The following is a 16,230-nucleotide window of genomic DNA, read 5'->3' on the forward strand; positions in this document are numbered from 1 at the left end:
GGCTACCACAACAAAGTACCACAGACTAAGTGGCTTAAATAAGCAGTTGTGAAAATTTATTTTCTCACAGTTCTGGAGGCTCAGAAGTCTAAGATGAAGGTGTCAGAAGCATTGATTTCTTCTGAGACTTTTCTCCTTGCCTCGTAGATGCCTGTCTTATCCCTGTGTCTTCACAGGATCTTCTTTCTGCGCATGTCATGCACTAGTTCCCCTTTCATATATAGACACCAGTCATATTAGATTACAGGCCACAATAATGACCGCATTTCAACTCAGTCACCTCTTTAAACATTCCATCTCCAAATACAGTCACATTCTCTGGGATCTGGAGATTAGGATGGCTTCATATGAATTTTATGAGGAAACAACGGTTAAGCCCACGACGATAAACTATATAAAGTTTTATAATTATACTTATAGCAAAAACTCTGTAGAACTTACTGTCTGTAAAGATCTTTTGCTTCCTTTTTATTCTTTATTTTAATATAATTATATATTTTTCAGATGATTTATATATATAAAAAATCACATAGTTTAGCACATATATTTGCATATCCCTGTCTCCATAACAAAATTCGAATCTCTGTAAGCATATGTCTTTCATATACTTTATTATTATTATTATTATTTTTAGACAGAGCCTCCCTCTGTCACCCAGGCTAGAATGCAGCGCACGTTCTCGGCTCACTGCAACATCCATCTCTCCGGTTCAAGTGATTCTCCTGCCTCTGCCTCCTGAGTAGCTGGGATTACAGGTGCCCACCACCACACCTGGCTAATTTTTGTATTTTTTTTGGTAGAGATAAGATTTCACCATGTTGGCCAGGCTTGTCTTGAACTCCTGGCCTCAAGCAATCCACCTGCCTCGGCCTCCCAAAGTGCGGGGATTACAGGGGTGAGCTACTGTGCCCAGCCTCTTTGCTATACTTTAGGTGTAACACTTTGCAGTATTTATGGTATTGCTGTTAGAGGCATTTTCAAAATCTACCTTTACTTTTTGTATTTGCTTGTATACTTCTAAATAAGTTGGAAATAGCTTAAGAGTAAGGACTTGTTAAAAAGATAGGGAGTTTGAAGAATTTACATTTATTTGAAGTAGGTATAATTTTAGATAATGGTAGGTCCAGAGAATATCTGTCTTTGTATTTGGGAATCAAGATATAATGGAGATACACTGTTAGAGACTATCTAATGCTGGGCTGATTTATTAAGACACTGTGTTTTTGACACTTTGAGCTATTAATAGCACTGTACGTGTTTAAAATATTTTTCTAAATGGCCAAAAAATATCTACATTATATACAACAGTTCATTATAGCATACACCAGTGGTTCCCAAAGTGCGTCTGCAGACCCAGGGAGTGCCAAAAACTCTCTTAGGGGATCTTCAAAGTCAAAACTATTTCCAAACTAAAACCAAACATTATTTGCCTTTTATTTTAAAAAGTGTTGACATTTTTATATGTGTTGACATGTGTTGCATCATAAATGCAAAAGAAACAGAGGATGAGATTGCTGGAGGCTTTGCATTAATCAAGGCAGTGGTGTTAAACTACTGGTATTTGTATTTTAAAATAGGGATGATAATATTGCCAATATAAGAGGGTTGTTGTAAGATTTAAATCAGATATTTTGTGTATAAGTTTTCAACTAATGACCAGTATACACTGCTACCCTTATCAGCAACATGTGTTTCTACCATGTTTTTGTCTCTCACTACCATTTATTTTGTGTTGTGATGAGTGATTTTAGTTACGTTTATGTGTATACGTACTGCCACCAAAAAATCAAAGAAGAATATTAAGATAATTCTTAAAACACAAGTTTATAGTGGTTCATGTTTCTTCAAAGAAATGGTTAGGGAAACATAGATAGGTGAAGATGAGCAAGCAATTAGGGATTTTTGGAAATCTTTGATATTAGGAAGAGCATCATAAACCTAGGAAGTTGAATCAACAATTGTAAGGAAATTGGTTAACAGAGCGTATGACTGAACAGAGAACATTCTCCATTAGGGATAAACTATAATTACCTGATTTAGCACTTCTTCCATTGGCAATTCAATTTCCATATATGCATCCTCTGCTCTAAATCGGTATGTCTATATTGGGTTATTTAACTTGTTACAATAATATATACTTAATGTAAAAATGAGAAAGAATAGTATTGTTTTGTGCAATTTCTACTATTTTCCCCAAGTCTAAATTTAGCACTGTTCTATACTGCACTCTGTCAAACATCAAGTCAATGAAAAATAAAATTAGATTGTTGAACTATGTGCTATTCACTGAATTCTAAATTTGAACTATCATTGTTTCAAAATGAAATCAAAGGATAAGTAAATGCAAAGGCCTTATGTCATTTTGTTATGATGTTTATTGTGTTTTATTATTTTTTGCTTTATTTATTTTTGCCTTATTCTGTTTTTTTAAAACAGATCATCAGAAACTAGAAAGAGAAGCTAGAATCTGCCGTCTTTTGAAGCACCCTAATATTGGTGAGAACATATTTTTAATGTTTTTAAAATGTTAATTTAAAATTTTATGTTATGTACCACAATAAAGTGCTAATTTGATAATCTAGAATATTTATAACTTTTAAAAAATAGGTTCCTAACTTTCAATCTTGGTTACATTTGATTCCTCAAAGTTTTTCTGTGTTTGTTGTTTGTTTTTTGATGCAATCTTTGAAGTAGAAATGTGAAAAATTAAACTAAGTTTGTAGAAACAAAGATACTAAATTAATTAATGGTATATGTTTCCTGTTGCGCTGAAAGTTGACTGTATACCAACCAGTGGAAAACCTGAGTGTAATTTAAAGAATAAATAAATAAATTTAGGTAATCCCTGATTATATTAGCTTTATTTTAACCACATAATTTGGAGTCTGCTATGTTAATGAGTTCAATGTCCTTTCTGTAGAGTTGTATAAAATGAAAACAATAATCCTTTACCTAATTGGGAAAATAGTTGTGAAGGTAAAAATGAAACAAGTATAACAATTTTTTGAAGTTATATATATATGTTTTCAAAAGTTTATGATTATGTATAAACACTTTAAAAAAATAATATAAGGTCTCATGTGAATAGTGCTTTTATGTGTCTTTAAGAATTGCTCAGCTACTGCTGCTGAAGTATAGAAAGACAGGATTTATGTCATCACTTTAGTCAACTCAATTACATTCCATATATTCTGTTAAAAGTTTACTTTAGGCCAGGTGCGGTGACTTATGCCTATAATCCCAGCACTTTGGAGGGCTGAGGCAGAAGGATCACTTGAACCCAGGAGTTCGAGACCAGCCTGGGCAATGTGACAAGACCGTATTTCTACAAACTATTGAAAAAATTACCTGGATGTGGTAGTGTGCATGTATGGTCCAAGGTACTAGAGAGGCTGAGATGGGAGGATCGCTTGAGCCCAGGAGGTTGAGGCTGCAGTGAGCCATGCACTTCAGACAGCCTGGGTGACAGAATGAGACCTTGTCTCCAAAAACAAAAAAGTTCACCTTATAGTTACTGATTTGATTCCAGAAATAGTAAAAGGACTTCAGAATATTTATCTCTCATGAATTATAAAATAGCATAACTGTTTTCAAAATTTTTAAAAAGTGATGAATATAAGAAACAAAGAAGAAAAGCACAGGAAAGAAAAAGTAAATCCAGAAATATGTGTAAACTAGATTCTGTGATAGTAGGTTTGATTATTTTGGAAAAACATTACTGTCCCAGCTCCCTCAATTTTATTGTTAACTTAAGTATTTCTGATCTAGAAGCAGTGAGAAAAGGGGTAATAGTGATGTAGAATTTGCAAAATCTTTCACTGAAAAGTTTACAGGTGTTTTAATTTTATGTGTAGGAGCATTCAATTTCTGTTCTTGCTTTGACGTTTTTAGTATCCTGCACTTAGTGGGTGCATCTTAGGGTCTTAAGTGAATGGCTACTATGGGTAAAAAAAATTGTAACAGTGGCAAATTCACCTATATCATTCACTCACTCAACAAGTTACATTTCTAGGTGTATAGTAGGAACAAAACGTACTGCCAGCTGACTAAAAGGAACCTTCTGGTTTGAGGAGAGAACAAAACAACTCTGACATATAAATCTACTTCTTTACAAGCATTTTTTTCTGACAAAAATTTATGGCATTTCTTGTTTGGCTGTATTGGTTTGCTAAGACTGCCAGTAACAGAGTACCACAAACTGGGTGGTTTAAGCAACAGAAATTTATTTTCTCATAGCTCTGGAAGCCAGAAATCTAAGATGAAGGTGTTGTCAGGTTTGGTTTCTTCTGAGACCTCCTTCCTAAGCAAGTAGGTGGCTGTCATCTCCCTGTGTCTTCACATGGTCTTCCCTCTGTATGATGTCTGTGTTCTCATTTCTTCTTGTAAGGACACCAGTCATATTGGATTAGGGCCCACACTGATAACCTCATTCTCACCTAATTATCCCTTTAGACACTTTATATGCAAATAATACAGTCACATTCTGAAGTATCAAGGTTAGTATACCAACACAGGAATTTTGGGAGGACATCATTTGCCCATAACATTTAATTACCCAATGAACCACTATAGTTCAAAGATTATTTCTCTTGCTCAGGTTTAAGATAAAATCAAATCTTTGTTTAGTGAACTTGCAATTCTGGTGCAGAAAGTTGTTATTTGTTTGTTTTGGTTTGGTTTGGTTTGTATGAGGTCCTCCTATGAGACTCAATTTTTGTGGATAATGAAACTAGTTTCTTCCATTTCCTCTAGGATACCAAAGTCAAACATTCGAAAAACTGCCAAGGTAAAACAAGAACTGTTTTCATTCTGGCACTACATACAGACTAAACTTATAAAAAGAGAAACTATGCTGGGGAAGTTCTAAACCTTTGTGACCTAGATAGCATCATCAACACCTTCTGACGCAGTGTACATCTTTTTTCGGGGCTCCATAACAGCCAAAGGTCATAATTCCTTGGTTACCTCACTGGAGGTTTTCTTCCATCTTTTAAGGTTTCAGGAGTACAAAAGGAACTGTGACAATTTTAGGTCCTTGAACCCTAGGACCCATTTCTAACCACAAGAGAGATTTCGAGTGATCCTTTATCTCAGGGTATAAGTCATGGATGGATTAAATTTATGAGACATAATCTCAAAAATTATAACACTGGCAAATTCACCTATATCATTCACTCACTCAACAAGTTACATTTCTAGGTGTATAGTAGGAACAAAACAGACCAATATCCCTGCCCTCATGGAGCTTGCATTTTTGGGGGAGACAGACAGTAAACAAAGCACTGGGTATTAGATGGTGATAACTGTTGAGGAAAAAAAGGAAGCAGAGAGGGAAATACAGGGTGTTGGAGTATTCCAATTTTAAATAGTTGGTCAGGACCATTTCATAGAGAAAGTGAAATACATTTGAATGAAAACCTAAAAGATGAGAGGAAGGAAGTCATTTGGCTCCCCGGGGCGGGGGTGGGGAGGAACATTGTAGGCAGAGGGAACAAACAGCCTGCATAAGGGCCCTAAGGTCAGTAGATTCTACCAAAGCTTTTTATCTAATGAGAGAAATAGGGATGAATTATTTTTCATTTTATCTTACCTTAACTGATGAATCTCCATGCCATGTAATCTGACAGTGTTGTGTTTATTCATGTAAAGAACGATTTTAAAACAACATCCATAACAACAGTGACTGTCATAAAATAGTAAGCAACAGCCAACAAAGGAGGAGTGTTTTAAAGACAGATGCCATAATGGACATCTGCAAATGCATTGGAGAGTAATTGAACCCACGGTTATGAGGGGAGTACTGCAGGAAGAGATCATCTCACTAGTTAACAGCACCACATGAATCACTAGTACTCAATCATGACTGAATCAGATTACACAGGGAAAACAGCATTTGCTCTTGATTTCCCTGACATAGGTAATGTGATATGTAAGTAATATCAGACTCTTATCCTCTTTTCCCTTTTCTCTATTTTATTATTTGCTTGGTTTTAAAATCGGCTAGGCTTTAGAACTTTAAGGAAGGAAATAACTATTTTTGACAGTGTTTTCCCCTGTGAAAAGGTGCTTGTTTCATTTTTATATTTGCATGTGTCTTTCTCTTGGCACAGAATCAATAATCTTGAAAACTTGCAGCAAGTAAAAGGTTCCTCCCAAAAATACACATTTTAAACCAACTAAAAATGGCGATTCATTAAACTACTTTTTTTATGTGTTATTTTTTATGTTTTTCTGATTTTAAAAGTAATACAGTTAGTGGAAAATTTGGAAAATACAACATTGTATAAAGAAGAAACTGGAGGGCTCAACTTTTAATATTTGATTTATTCATTTTTTCCTTTTTATAATAAATCTTATATATATGCTAATTTTCAGCATTCTGTTGTGTACATTTTCATACCCCTTTAGATATACTATGAAAATGGTCTCACCCAACAAAATTTCTTGAGTATATAACCATTGGCAAGCTTTGTTCTAGGCTATATGCACTGGTGATGAAACAGTGACTAAGAGAGACAATGCCCCTCTTTTCCCAAAGCTTTTCATCCTAGCGTATAAACAAAACACCATAATAATGTCATAAGGATTAGTTCTATGCAGAGAATTGAAATAGGGTAATTTGATACCAGGGGACCGGATGGCTACTATCAAAAACACACAGAGCCAGACACCAGTTAAAGCTGATATAGATTTTATTTTATGCTATTGCAATCAGGGAAAGAACTGAACTTCATTCCAAGCACAGCAATGACAGCTGGGGATTTATAGTCAAGGAGCAGAGTGAGGGGGTCAGTGGATGGAAGATTTTTAAGAGGAGACATCAAGGATAGGGAGATTCTTGCTGAACTGGACTAACAAGATTCTTGCTAAAGGCAGGCCAAGGACTTAGACATTAAGGGTAGAGAATGAAGACCTTGATCAGATATCAAAGGTGGGAAATCACTTAGTAGGATTCTTCATTTAGACTGGCTTCTGAAGGTTAGGGACATTGCCCAAAGATGAGATCTAGTTGAAAAGAGGAACCTGCCTGATGTTTGGTTAGGGAGAGAGTCTTGGTCACACTGCTTTAGAGTGGCTTCTCAGGCAAGATGTATCATTGGAGGTCACATTTAAACTGATATCTAAATGACAAGTAGAAGCCATCATGAAAAAGAGAAAGAGTTTCAGGCACAAAGAGCCCTCTTTGTTAGGGGAAAAGTGGGGAAACCAGTAGATGGACTGCCTTGGGGGAAAGGGAGTGACTGAACAGGGTAGGTAGATATTTAACCATATAGGGTTTCGTTAACTAGATTTGGGAGTTTGGGTTTCATTCTACATGCAATGGGAAACCAATAGTAGGGTTTTAAGCAAAAGTGTATCATAATCTGCTTTGCTGTGTCTGCTGTGTGTAAAATGGTTTCCTAGTCACTTGAGCACAAGTGGGTACATTCAAGCTATTCTCCTGCCTCAGCCTCCCGAGTAGCTGAGATTACAGTCACGTGCCACCACACCCAGCTAATTTTTGTATTTTTAGTAGAGACGGAGTTTCACCATGTTGGCCAGGCTAGTCTCGAACTCCTGATCTTAGGTTATCTGCCCACCTCGGCCTCCCAAAGTGCTGGGATTACAGGTGTGAGCCACCATGCCTGGCCAGTTGTCTTCTATTTCTAATGATTAAGCTTGATTGAGTTGAATAACGCTAACTCTGTTGTAGCTAAAGTACTAGTAGACTACGAAGATGAAAGAGACCAAAAAATGACCAAAAAGATATCATAATTTTAAAAGACAAATAATTATGTATGCAACTGAAATATAGTGTGATTATATACTATAATGAAACTATTAATAAGGTGCCATGGGAGCGCCAACATACAAGCTAAGAATCTTAACTGAAATATACTGGATGGTGAACAGAATTTTGCCATAAAGTTGTAGGGATTGGACTGAAGAGCATTATAGAAAGACAGGCCCACAAAAGAAAAAGATAGAGTTAAAAGTCTTTGTCACACTTGAATGACTGAAAACTTGTAATGATTGGTATACTATGTGTGTGTGTCAGAAATAAAAGTTGATTGAGAATAACAGTGGAGAGTCTGGGAAGGAATTTGATTTTTAATCTGGAGAAAATGAAGAATTAATTTAAGATTTATTTAGTCAATTCATAATTATATCAGTTTTTTAGGACAGATTTAGTAGTAATAAGCACAATTATGTGGTGTCAGGAAAAATTGATGTTGAAAGAGCATCTGAAAGTCTCTGGAGTGAATGTAGGTGTAAGGCATGATGAGTTCCTCAACCATAGCAATGGGAACAGAGTTGCCAGGAGGGCAAAGCTACCAAAGATGTTGCTGTGGAATCAGATCTTGAGCAGTAATTAACTTGTGGCAGATGGGTTAGGAGGTTTCTCTGAGGTTTCTAGTTTGTGTGACTAGAGAGATGTTGATCCCTTTAACTGACAATAGGGAACAAAGGAAGAAAAAACATTGGGAGAAATTAGAAATTTCACTGATTTGAAAACATTATTTTTTTAAGGATTGGAACATACCCATTATGGGGGACCATGGACAAAAAGGAAGACTAGAAGTCACAAATGCCACTACCCAAACCTCTGATCTTTCACTTTTTGGCAGAAGATATAAGCTTCTTACCATGTTGGCATCCTCTTCAGGATGGAAATACTTGGCGGTGACTGTGATCATCTTTCTTAGACTAAGGCTGAATGCTGCTAAGTCCCAAGCAGTCAAGTTGGGTGCTCAAAGTATCTATTGAAAAAGCAACATAACATCTGTAGCAACTCCATCACCACCTAACTGTGATTGAGCACTTATTTCTAGGATGCTTTTTTCCCCTCATTCTGTCCACTAAAGTAAAGCTCACTTCTTACTGGTCCCTTGTGCCTTTCCCAAACATGTATCTTTCATTGGTTCAACTACTTTAATGTGTATATATCCCCTCTGACTTGCATGTGGGATACCACATAGAACCCTAGAGAGTATGAATATATATTTTGAGTCATCTACATGTATGGGATAGTGAGAGCATGTGAACGTGCCCAGCAGTATATTACCAAGGGGGCCATAGACAGAATGATGAAAAATACTTATTTGTAAAAATTTGACTTTTTCTTTTAAGGAGCAATAACAACAGCCATTTTCTTAGATTACTTTCATTCTGAATATATTTGAAAACATTTAATATATAAAAGAGCTAAATTTTTATTCTAGATGAATAAAAGGAAACTATATTTGGGAACAAAATATTTTGAGATGTACAGAAATGCAGTATAGGCTTCTTTTTACAATAATAATCCAACTATCCTGATTTTAAATTGCATTATATCAATTTATACTCTAAGAAAAGTAGGAAGACTATAAATTTTACCTACAGGCTTAATTTTGTTAAAGCTTTAATGAGTTACTATTTTGAAGATCATTATTTTCCTTCTGCCATTCGCCTTCTTCCAAATAATTTCTCATTTAAAAGTTGTAGTGCCAAATGTTCATTTAAGCTTATTTGTTAGGAACTCTCCAAGAGAACTCTGATAAAACATGATTTTCAAATGTTATTCTCATATGTGTTGATTATTCCAGTGACCTTTTCTTTTGATATTTCTTATATAAATCTGCCCTTCAAAATTAAATTACATCTTCTGGTCATTTTCTAAGAATATATTCATAATATGGACGAGAGAAAAGAGATGGAACAGTTTTTCCCCCACAGAAAGACAGAGGATCATTCATTTAAGGTAACGGTTTTCAACCTGGGATGATTTTGCCCCCTCTACTCTCTCTTCCTTCTGGAGACATTTGACAATGTGTGGAAACATTTTTGACTGTCACAATTGTGGTTGCCATTCTGGCATCTCTTGGGTGGAGGCTTCTAAGCATCCTACAATGCACAGAAGAGCCCTTCACAGTAATGAATTATCTGCTCCAACATGCCATAGTGCTAATATTGAGGAACTCAATTATTTAAAGTAAGAGTGACAGTAACAACAAAAGGACAAATAGCCAGCATTACTTGATGTACTTATGGGGCCATGCAATTTTCTTTTATATAAAAAAAGTAGGCAGTGCATCTTCTTAAGTAAAGGACAAGTCTAGTAAAGAAAATAAACTGCTTTTGAAACCATTTATAAGTATCTAATTAAATTGAAGCATAGAAATTGCACTATAAGCAGAGCCAAGGTAGCATAGTCTGATGCTGACATATGCCAATTACAATCTTTATAAATCTATTAATCAAAACAGATTTTATGTTTGCAACCTTGGCAAGCCTGATTCCTTCACACACAAAAAGGTGATGAAACCTATTTAAATAAAATAGAATCATTTAGTTTTTTAACTAATTTTGACAGGTCTTCTCCCCAATTAATCTCAATCAGTGATGTGTTACTATGGTGTAACAATTGCAAACCACCTTCCAGTGAAATTAAAAAAAAAAAAAAAATTATGTAAGGCTATCATGAACTTTTTCTGTAAACTAGAAAATATTATTTTTTGAGATAATAAATAGGTCAGATGTTTATGATGCAGTTGTTTTTCATTTGGAAAGGTTTTAATGTTTAAACAGTGAAGTGACAATATCCGATTTAATTTTAACAGGCTCTAGCTACTGCAAGTCTGACCATGTCTCTCTTCTGCTCAGAAACTAATTAGTGGCTTCCCACTGCACTCAGAGGACAACGGGAGGCCTCACAGTGGCATGCAAGGCCTTCCAGAATGAACACCCTCACTCCCTTCTTAGCGTCTTATTCTTCTGATCTTAGCTTCTCTCCCCCTCAGTTGCTCTGCTCTAACCCCTCTGGGCTCCTTGCGTTTCTTCACCTGTTCCTGTTATCCTCCTGCTGTGGGCCTTTGCCTGGAGTTCTTTCTGAGAATACAGCAAGGAGGCATGCTGGCTCACTTCCTGCAGGACTCATCCAAGAGGGGAGGCCTGCCCTGACAGCTCTGTGTGAAAGAGCAGCCTCCCTCCCCCATGCCCCACCCAGTACTCCCTAGCATCCTTCTTGCTTTATCTCTGTTGCACTTATCAAGATTTTGTGTATTTACTTGTTGATTTGATTAATTTCTACCCACTAGTATGTAAAACTTCATGAGGGCATGGACTTCTCTTGTTTATTATTGTACCTTAAAAAGCACCTGCCATAGAGTCTGTGCTCAATAAATAAATGTTAAAGAAATTCAACAATACATGGGTACATATATTTTTATTAAGTTCAAGTTTAGATTATCTGAAGAGGAACAAACACTTCTATTAAGAGAAAAGCATAAATTTTAACTTATGGCACAGCTGTTTTATTTAAGTTCATCTGCAGGCTTTTGCTTTCCTTCTGGCTAAAATGACTCAATGGCCCTGGGCTGGCCCACACCTAAACAAAGACTGTAAAGCAGGAGAGCAAACAATTGACTGCTCCCTGACTTGCTAGCCAACAAACCACGTGAGTCAGCATACCTCTTTTTACTGCCTGACCTTCCTTAACATCTCCTTATCATATTCGGAAATTCCTGTTCTGGTGGCTGGAATCTTGGCCCAGACCCTTTTGGTGATCTTTGATGTGTTTCTCGTATACCCCGCAGCATTTGAATCATCTTTGTCAGGAGTGTGAGGGGCTCATGGTCTCTTGTATCAGGCAGACACCTAAAACTGCTAGCTGCTTCCTTACCTTCCTCAGGAGCATTTTGATGATACTCCAGAAAGCAGAACAGTGCGGTCAATAAATGTCATGGATTTTTTTTTTCTCCTTGCTAGATTACCTAGCCTTTCAGATAAGGTTGGATAAACCTTATTCCAGGATAGCCATTTATTTGACTACTCTACCCTTCCAAGCAAAAAGCTGCTTTTCGAATGAAATTACCAAACTACAGTAGTCAGCAAAGAAAGAGAAAGGTTGGTTATCTCTCACTCTCACTTGGGAGCTCTGTGGTGGAACAAGGATTGACAAAGTTTTCTGTAAAGCACCCAAAAGTAAATATTTTGGGCTATGCTGGCAGTGCTATCTCTTTGTCATTGTAGCACAAAAACAGCAACAGAAACTTCATAAATGAATAGGTATGATTATGTTCCAATAAACCTTTACTTATGGACACTAAAATCTGAATTTCATTTAATTCATCTCAAGATGTAAAAATCATTCGGGTCAGATGCGGTGGAGGTCAGGAGATCGAGACCAACCTGGCTAACACGGTGAAACCCCGTCTCTACTAAAAATGCAAAAAATTAGCCGGGCGTGGTGGCGGGCGCCTGTAGTCCCAGCCACTCGGGAGGCTGAGGCAGGAGAATGGCATGAACCCGGGAGGTGGAGCTTTCAGTGAGCCGAAATGGTGCCATTTCACTCCAGTCTGGGTGACAGAGCGAGACTCTGTCTCAAAAAAAAAAAAAAACCAGAAAAATAAAACAAAAAAACAAAACATTCTCGGTATGGGCTGTTCAAAAATAGGTAGTGAACTGAATTTGGCCAGTGAACTATAGTTCCCTGACCCAGGCCTGCTCTACAGTGAGATGACTTTATCTTTGTCGGTTACTTGGACCTTGGAGGTCTGCTGAACTCCCTAATGCTTTTTTTTCTTGGATCTGACAAACAGCTTTATTCGTGTCTCCTGGCCACTTTGTAGATTCTGAATCCTAGAAGGGAGAAGCTAAAATATCTGAGTGCAGTGATAATCTGCTTTGCTTCCCACTTCTGAATTTCTCTAATTCTGGAAGATAGTGTCATTTCACTTCTGATTTCTGGTTTAGCTCAGCTCTCAATTCTAGGTCTAATGTGATACAAAAAGCCTCACCCCTGTTGCTTGGTTTTGTTTTAGTCTTGCTGTTGGTTTTACTGTTATCTACCTTCTCGGTTGCCCATTGACTAGATTTCTTGCCTCGTGATAAAGTTCTGGATAATAACTGCCTACCTTTTGTTGTCTTCATCTGCCAACTACTACACCTAGGTAACCTATGAATTTTGGACTTAAGCTGGGACTACTCAAGGCTTCCCTTTGTTCATTTTCTTTGGGAACTGATGATCTGTTTCAGATTACCTTTGAATTTACCCATAAGTGCTGCTTCTAGAATAATTTTGACTCCTGACTTTTGCTCTTACTTTTAAACTTTTGTCCCATGTGTGATATAGGCCAGCTTTGTCTTCATTTGGCAGATTTACAACCATCTAAGCCAAGAATCTGACAGGATATTATTTTTTCTATTTCTTTTGATTTTATTGAGGTCTTTCTCTTTTTGAACCCATCTCTTTCCCCATCTCTCTCAAAACACCCTGAGTATACCAGGGTCTGCACCTCTTATGAAGTCAAAGTTAGAATGACTTCAGTTGTGAGCTTGCCTTTCTTAATTACACAAACTTCTTCTGACAATGATAGGTATAAACTAGAATGACATAATTTGATGTAATATAAGACTCTTTTTCTGAGAGTACAGAAAAGCATATTGTATTCACCTTGATTTGCAAATATCTCATGAGGAGAGTTACTTTATTCTTTGGACCTATTTTTCACTTGTAAAGCTGGCCTGGGCCCCCTTAGATACTCTGTCCAGTTTAATTTGAATGGAGCAACATGACACTGAGGAGTAGTATGATAGTACTCAGAGAGGGTGATACAACTCTGAACTTGTTGGCCCTTATCAGGTATAATTGAAATTTCCCCTGGAAAGGGAAATAAGCAAATGGCATCAAGGCAAAGAGCCAAATCCAGCAGATGATCAAGATGGTTGGTGGGAGGAAAGTCTGATGGTTTCTGCTGCTAAACGTGGGAGATACTGACCTACTCTCATTCACTTACTTTTGTAGATAGATGTAGACTGTGAGCTGCCAAAATAGAGAACAATTCTTACTTTCTGTCAGCAGCTTATCAGAATCCCCTGGCCTCCAATAATGATGAACACAGTCCGGACCCTGTTCTTATGACTGGTGATTGATACAGCTGGCTTAGCTCTTGTTTTTTGACTTGCTTTTACTGGGCCCTGGACTATTTGTTCTACACACTTTAAGTTTGGGTGCATGAGCACCTAGGTATGACTTCACAGACAGCCCTGTTTCTGATCTGAATCTATCATACTTACCTCTGGCTTTGACCTTTTATCCTCCTGACTCTCTACACTAGTGCTTCTGCCCTTGATGGACTTCTTTAAAAATTTTTTTATCATGTTTGCATCTTATATCCTGGAAGACAGAATTATCCCTTTCCACTGAAATATAATACTTTAGTATATATTTGAATGAATATACATTGAAGAAATATAATGTCACTTGTCTTCTGGGAAAGACTTTTAGTTTTGTGTATTAAAAAATTTGGTATTTTGATTGTTTAATTGCTAATCTTGATTTATAGGACACAGATAATTTCTGCTTTTGTTTTGTTACATATCTATTTTTAAATGATTTGGTAATACTCTTCAGATGTTCACTTTTTCTAGTTCTTCATTTTAAATTATAGTATCTTTCTTTTATTTTATAGATATAGTTTAACGTGGTCCCTGGTATGGTTTGGATGTGGCTTGACCCTGCCCAAACTCTTACTGGAACCATAATTTCCAGTGTAGCAAAGTGAGGGGTGGAAACTATATGAGAGAGCGCCTAATGGGAGGCTTTGGATCGTGAAGGCTTTGCCCTTCCCCTGGTGGGCAGTTGGGGCCTTTCTAGCAGTAGCAAGTTCTCCTTCTCAGGAGACTGGATTAGTCCTCTTGGAAATGGATTCAGTCGCACAAGAGTGGGTTGCCCTTTGTGTTTGGCCCCTTCACTTGTGTCTGCTTCCCCTTTGACCTTCTGCCATCTTATGACACAACACAAAGGTCCTCAGCAGAAACCGAGCCAGTGCTAGTCCTATGCTTCTTTAACTTCCCAGCCTGCAGAACTGTGAGTGAAGTCAATCTCTTTTCTTTATAAATTGTGCAGCTTCGGGTATTTTGTCATAGCAACACTACAGGGACTAAGACAACTCCTGTGTTCATTTTGCAAACCAAAGATTTTAATGATCACACTGTAAGTGGATCACAACCTAGCTCAACACAAATTGTAGCTTGATTTTATTAAGTTGTTAATGATAAATTTACTGCCTTAGTGTCTTTCTATTATTAGAGAATCTTAACAGAGTTTCATTTTTACACATAACATTCTTTTTTTGAAAAGTACTTTGAGAGTATGGAAATAGTTCATATAGAGTTTTCCATCACATGATATTCAAATGGTTATGTCAATGAGTGACCTGGTAACTTCAGGACTTGAAAGGCTAGGAGCTCTCTGAGTAAAGAAATGAAGAAATAGGCAATGGAAAATATGAATTCCAACAAATGATATTTTATTATGTGAATCTAACAATCTGTATCAGCCAATCAATGAAAAAGAGCTTGAACTATTCCATATGCTATAAGGTTCTTGATGTTGTCATGGGTATAGTCCTGCCAAATGCTTGATCCTTTTTATCAGAGACCAGGAACAAGGACCTGCACTTGTAATTGGAGTAATGAAATTTTCCAAGGCTCTATGAATGAAGGAAAGTATAAAGAATACCTTTATTGGCTGGGCACCGTGGCTTACGTCTGTAATCCCAGCACTTTGGGAGGCCAAGGCGGGCAGATCACGAGGTCAGGAGTTCGAGACAAGCCTGACCAACATGGTGAAACCCCGTCCCTACTAAAAAATATAAAAACTAGCCAGGTGTGGTAGTAGGCACCTGTAATCCCAGCTACTCAGGAGGCTGAGACAGGAGAATCACTTGAACCTGGGAGGTCGAGGTTGCAGTGAGCCGAGATCATGCCACTGCACACCAGCCTGGGCGACAGAGCTAGACTCCGTCTCAGGAAAAAAAAAAAAAAAAAGGAATAAAAGAAAGCCCCTTGTTCTAACCAGCTTCCACAGACAGCTTTATGAAAGGAGACGTATGCTTTTGCCATCTCTTTATGGAAAAGAAAGTAAGTCTTTAGCCTAGATGGCTATTGTTGCCCAAGAAAGGAGGAGCGATAAATAGCTTCACTCCCCTGCCAATTTGGTATCAGTCTGAGTTTAATTCAGCCTGAGCATGTCCACTTCTGATGACACTTGTATGTGTGAGGAATGTGGGAGACAGGGAATGGAGGTGAGTAGAGATTCTGATAGTGTTCAGATATGCCTTGATTTTCTCCAATCCTACAAAGGAGTAGTTCTGGAATCCTCCTACCTGTCCCTCAATTTTTCACTTTACTAAGGTTATAGCTTATAGCTTCCTTGAGATAGAAATGACTCTACAGAATCCATCCTGAATGGAAATCATAATA

At 37.2% G+C, this 16,230-nt stretch overlaps 1 protein-coding gene across 31 annotated transcripts in view; it reads left to right on the forward strand.

Moving 5' to 3' along the window:
- Window positions 1-16,230, forward strand: part of CAMK2D (calcium/calmodulin dependent protein kinase II delta) — a 304,534-nt gene that overhangs the window by 99,000 nt on the left and 189,304 nt on the right. For all 31 annotated transcript variants that reach the window (XM_050792418.1, XM_050792416.1, XM_050792420.1 and 28 more), the window contains exon 3: window positions 2,437-2,496. In XM_050792418.1, coding sequence (XP_050648375.1) covers window positions 2,437-2,496 — 60 coding nt within the window. The remainder of the gene's footprint in view (window positions 1-2,436; window positions 2,497-16,230) is intronic.

This window comes from Macaca thibetana, chromosome 5 (assembly GCF_024542745.1).
Source record: "Macaca thibetana thibetana isolate TM-01 chromosome 5, ASM2454274v1, whole genome shotgun sequence".
Classification (NCBI taxonomy): domain Eukaryota; kingdom Metazoa; phylum Chordata; class Mammalia; order Primates; family Cercopithecidae; genus Macaca; species Macaca thibetana.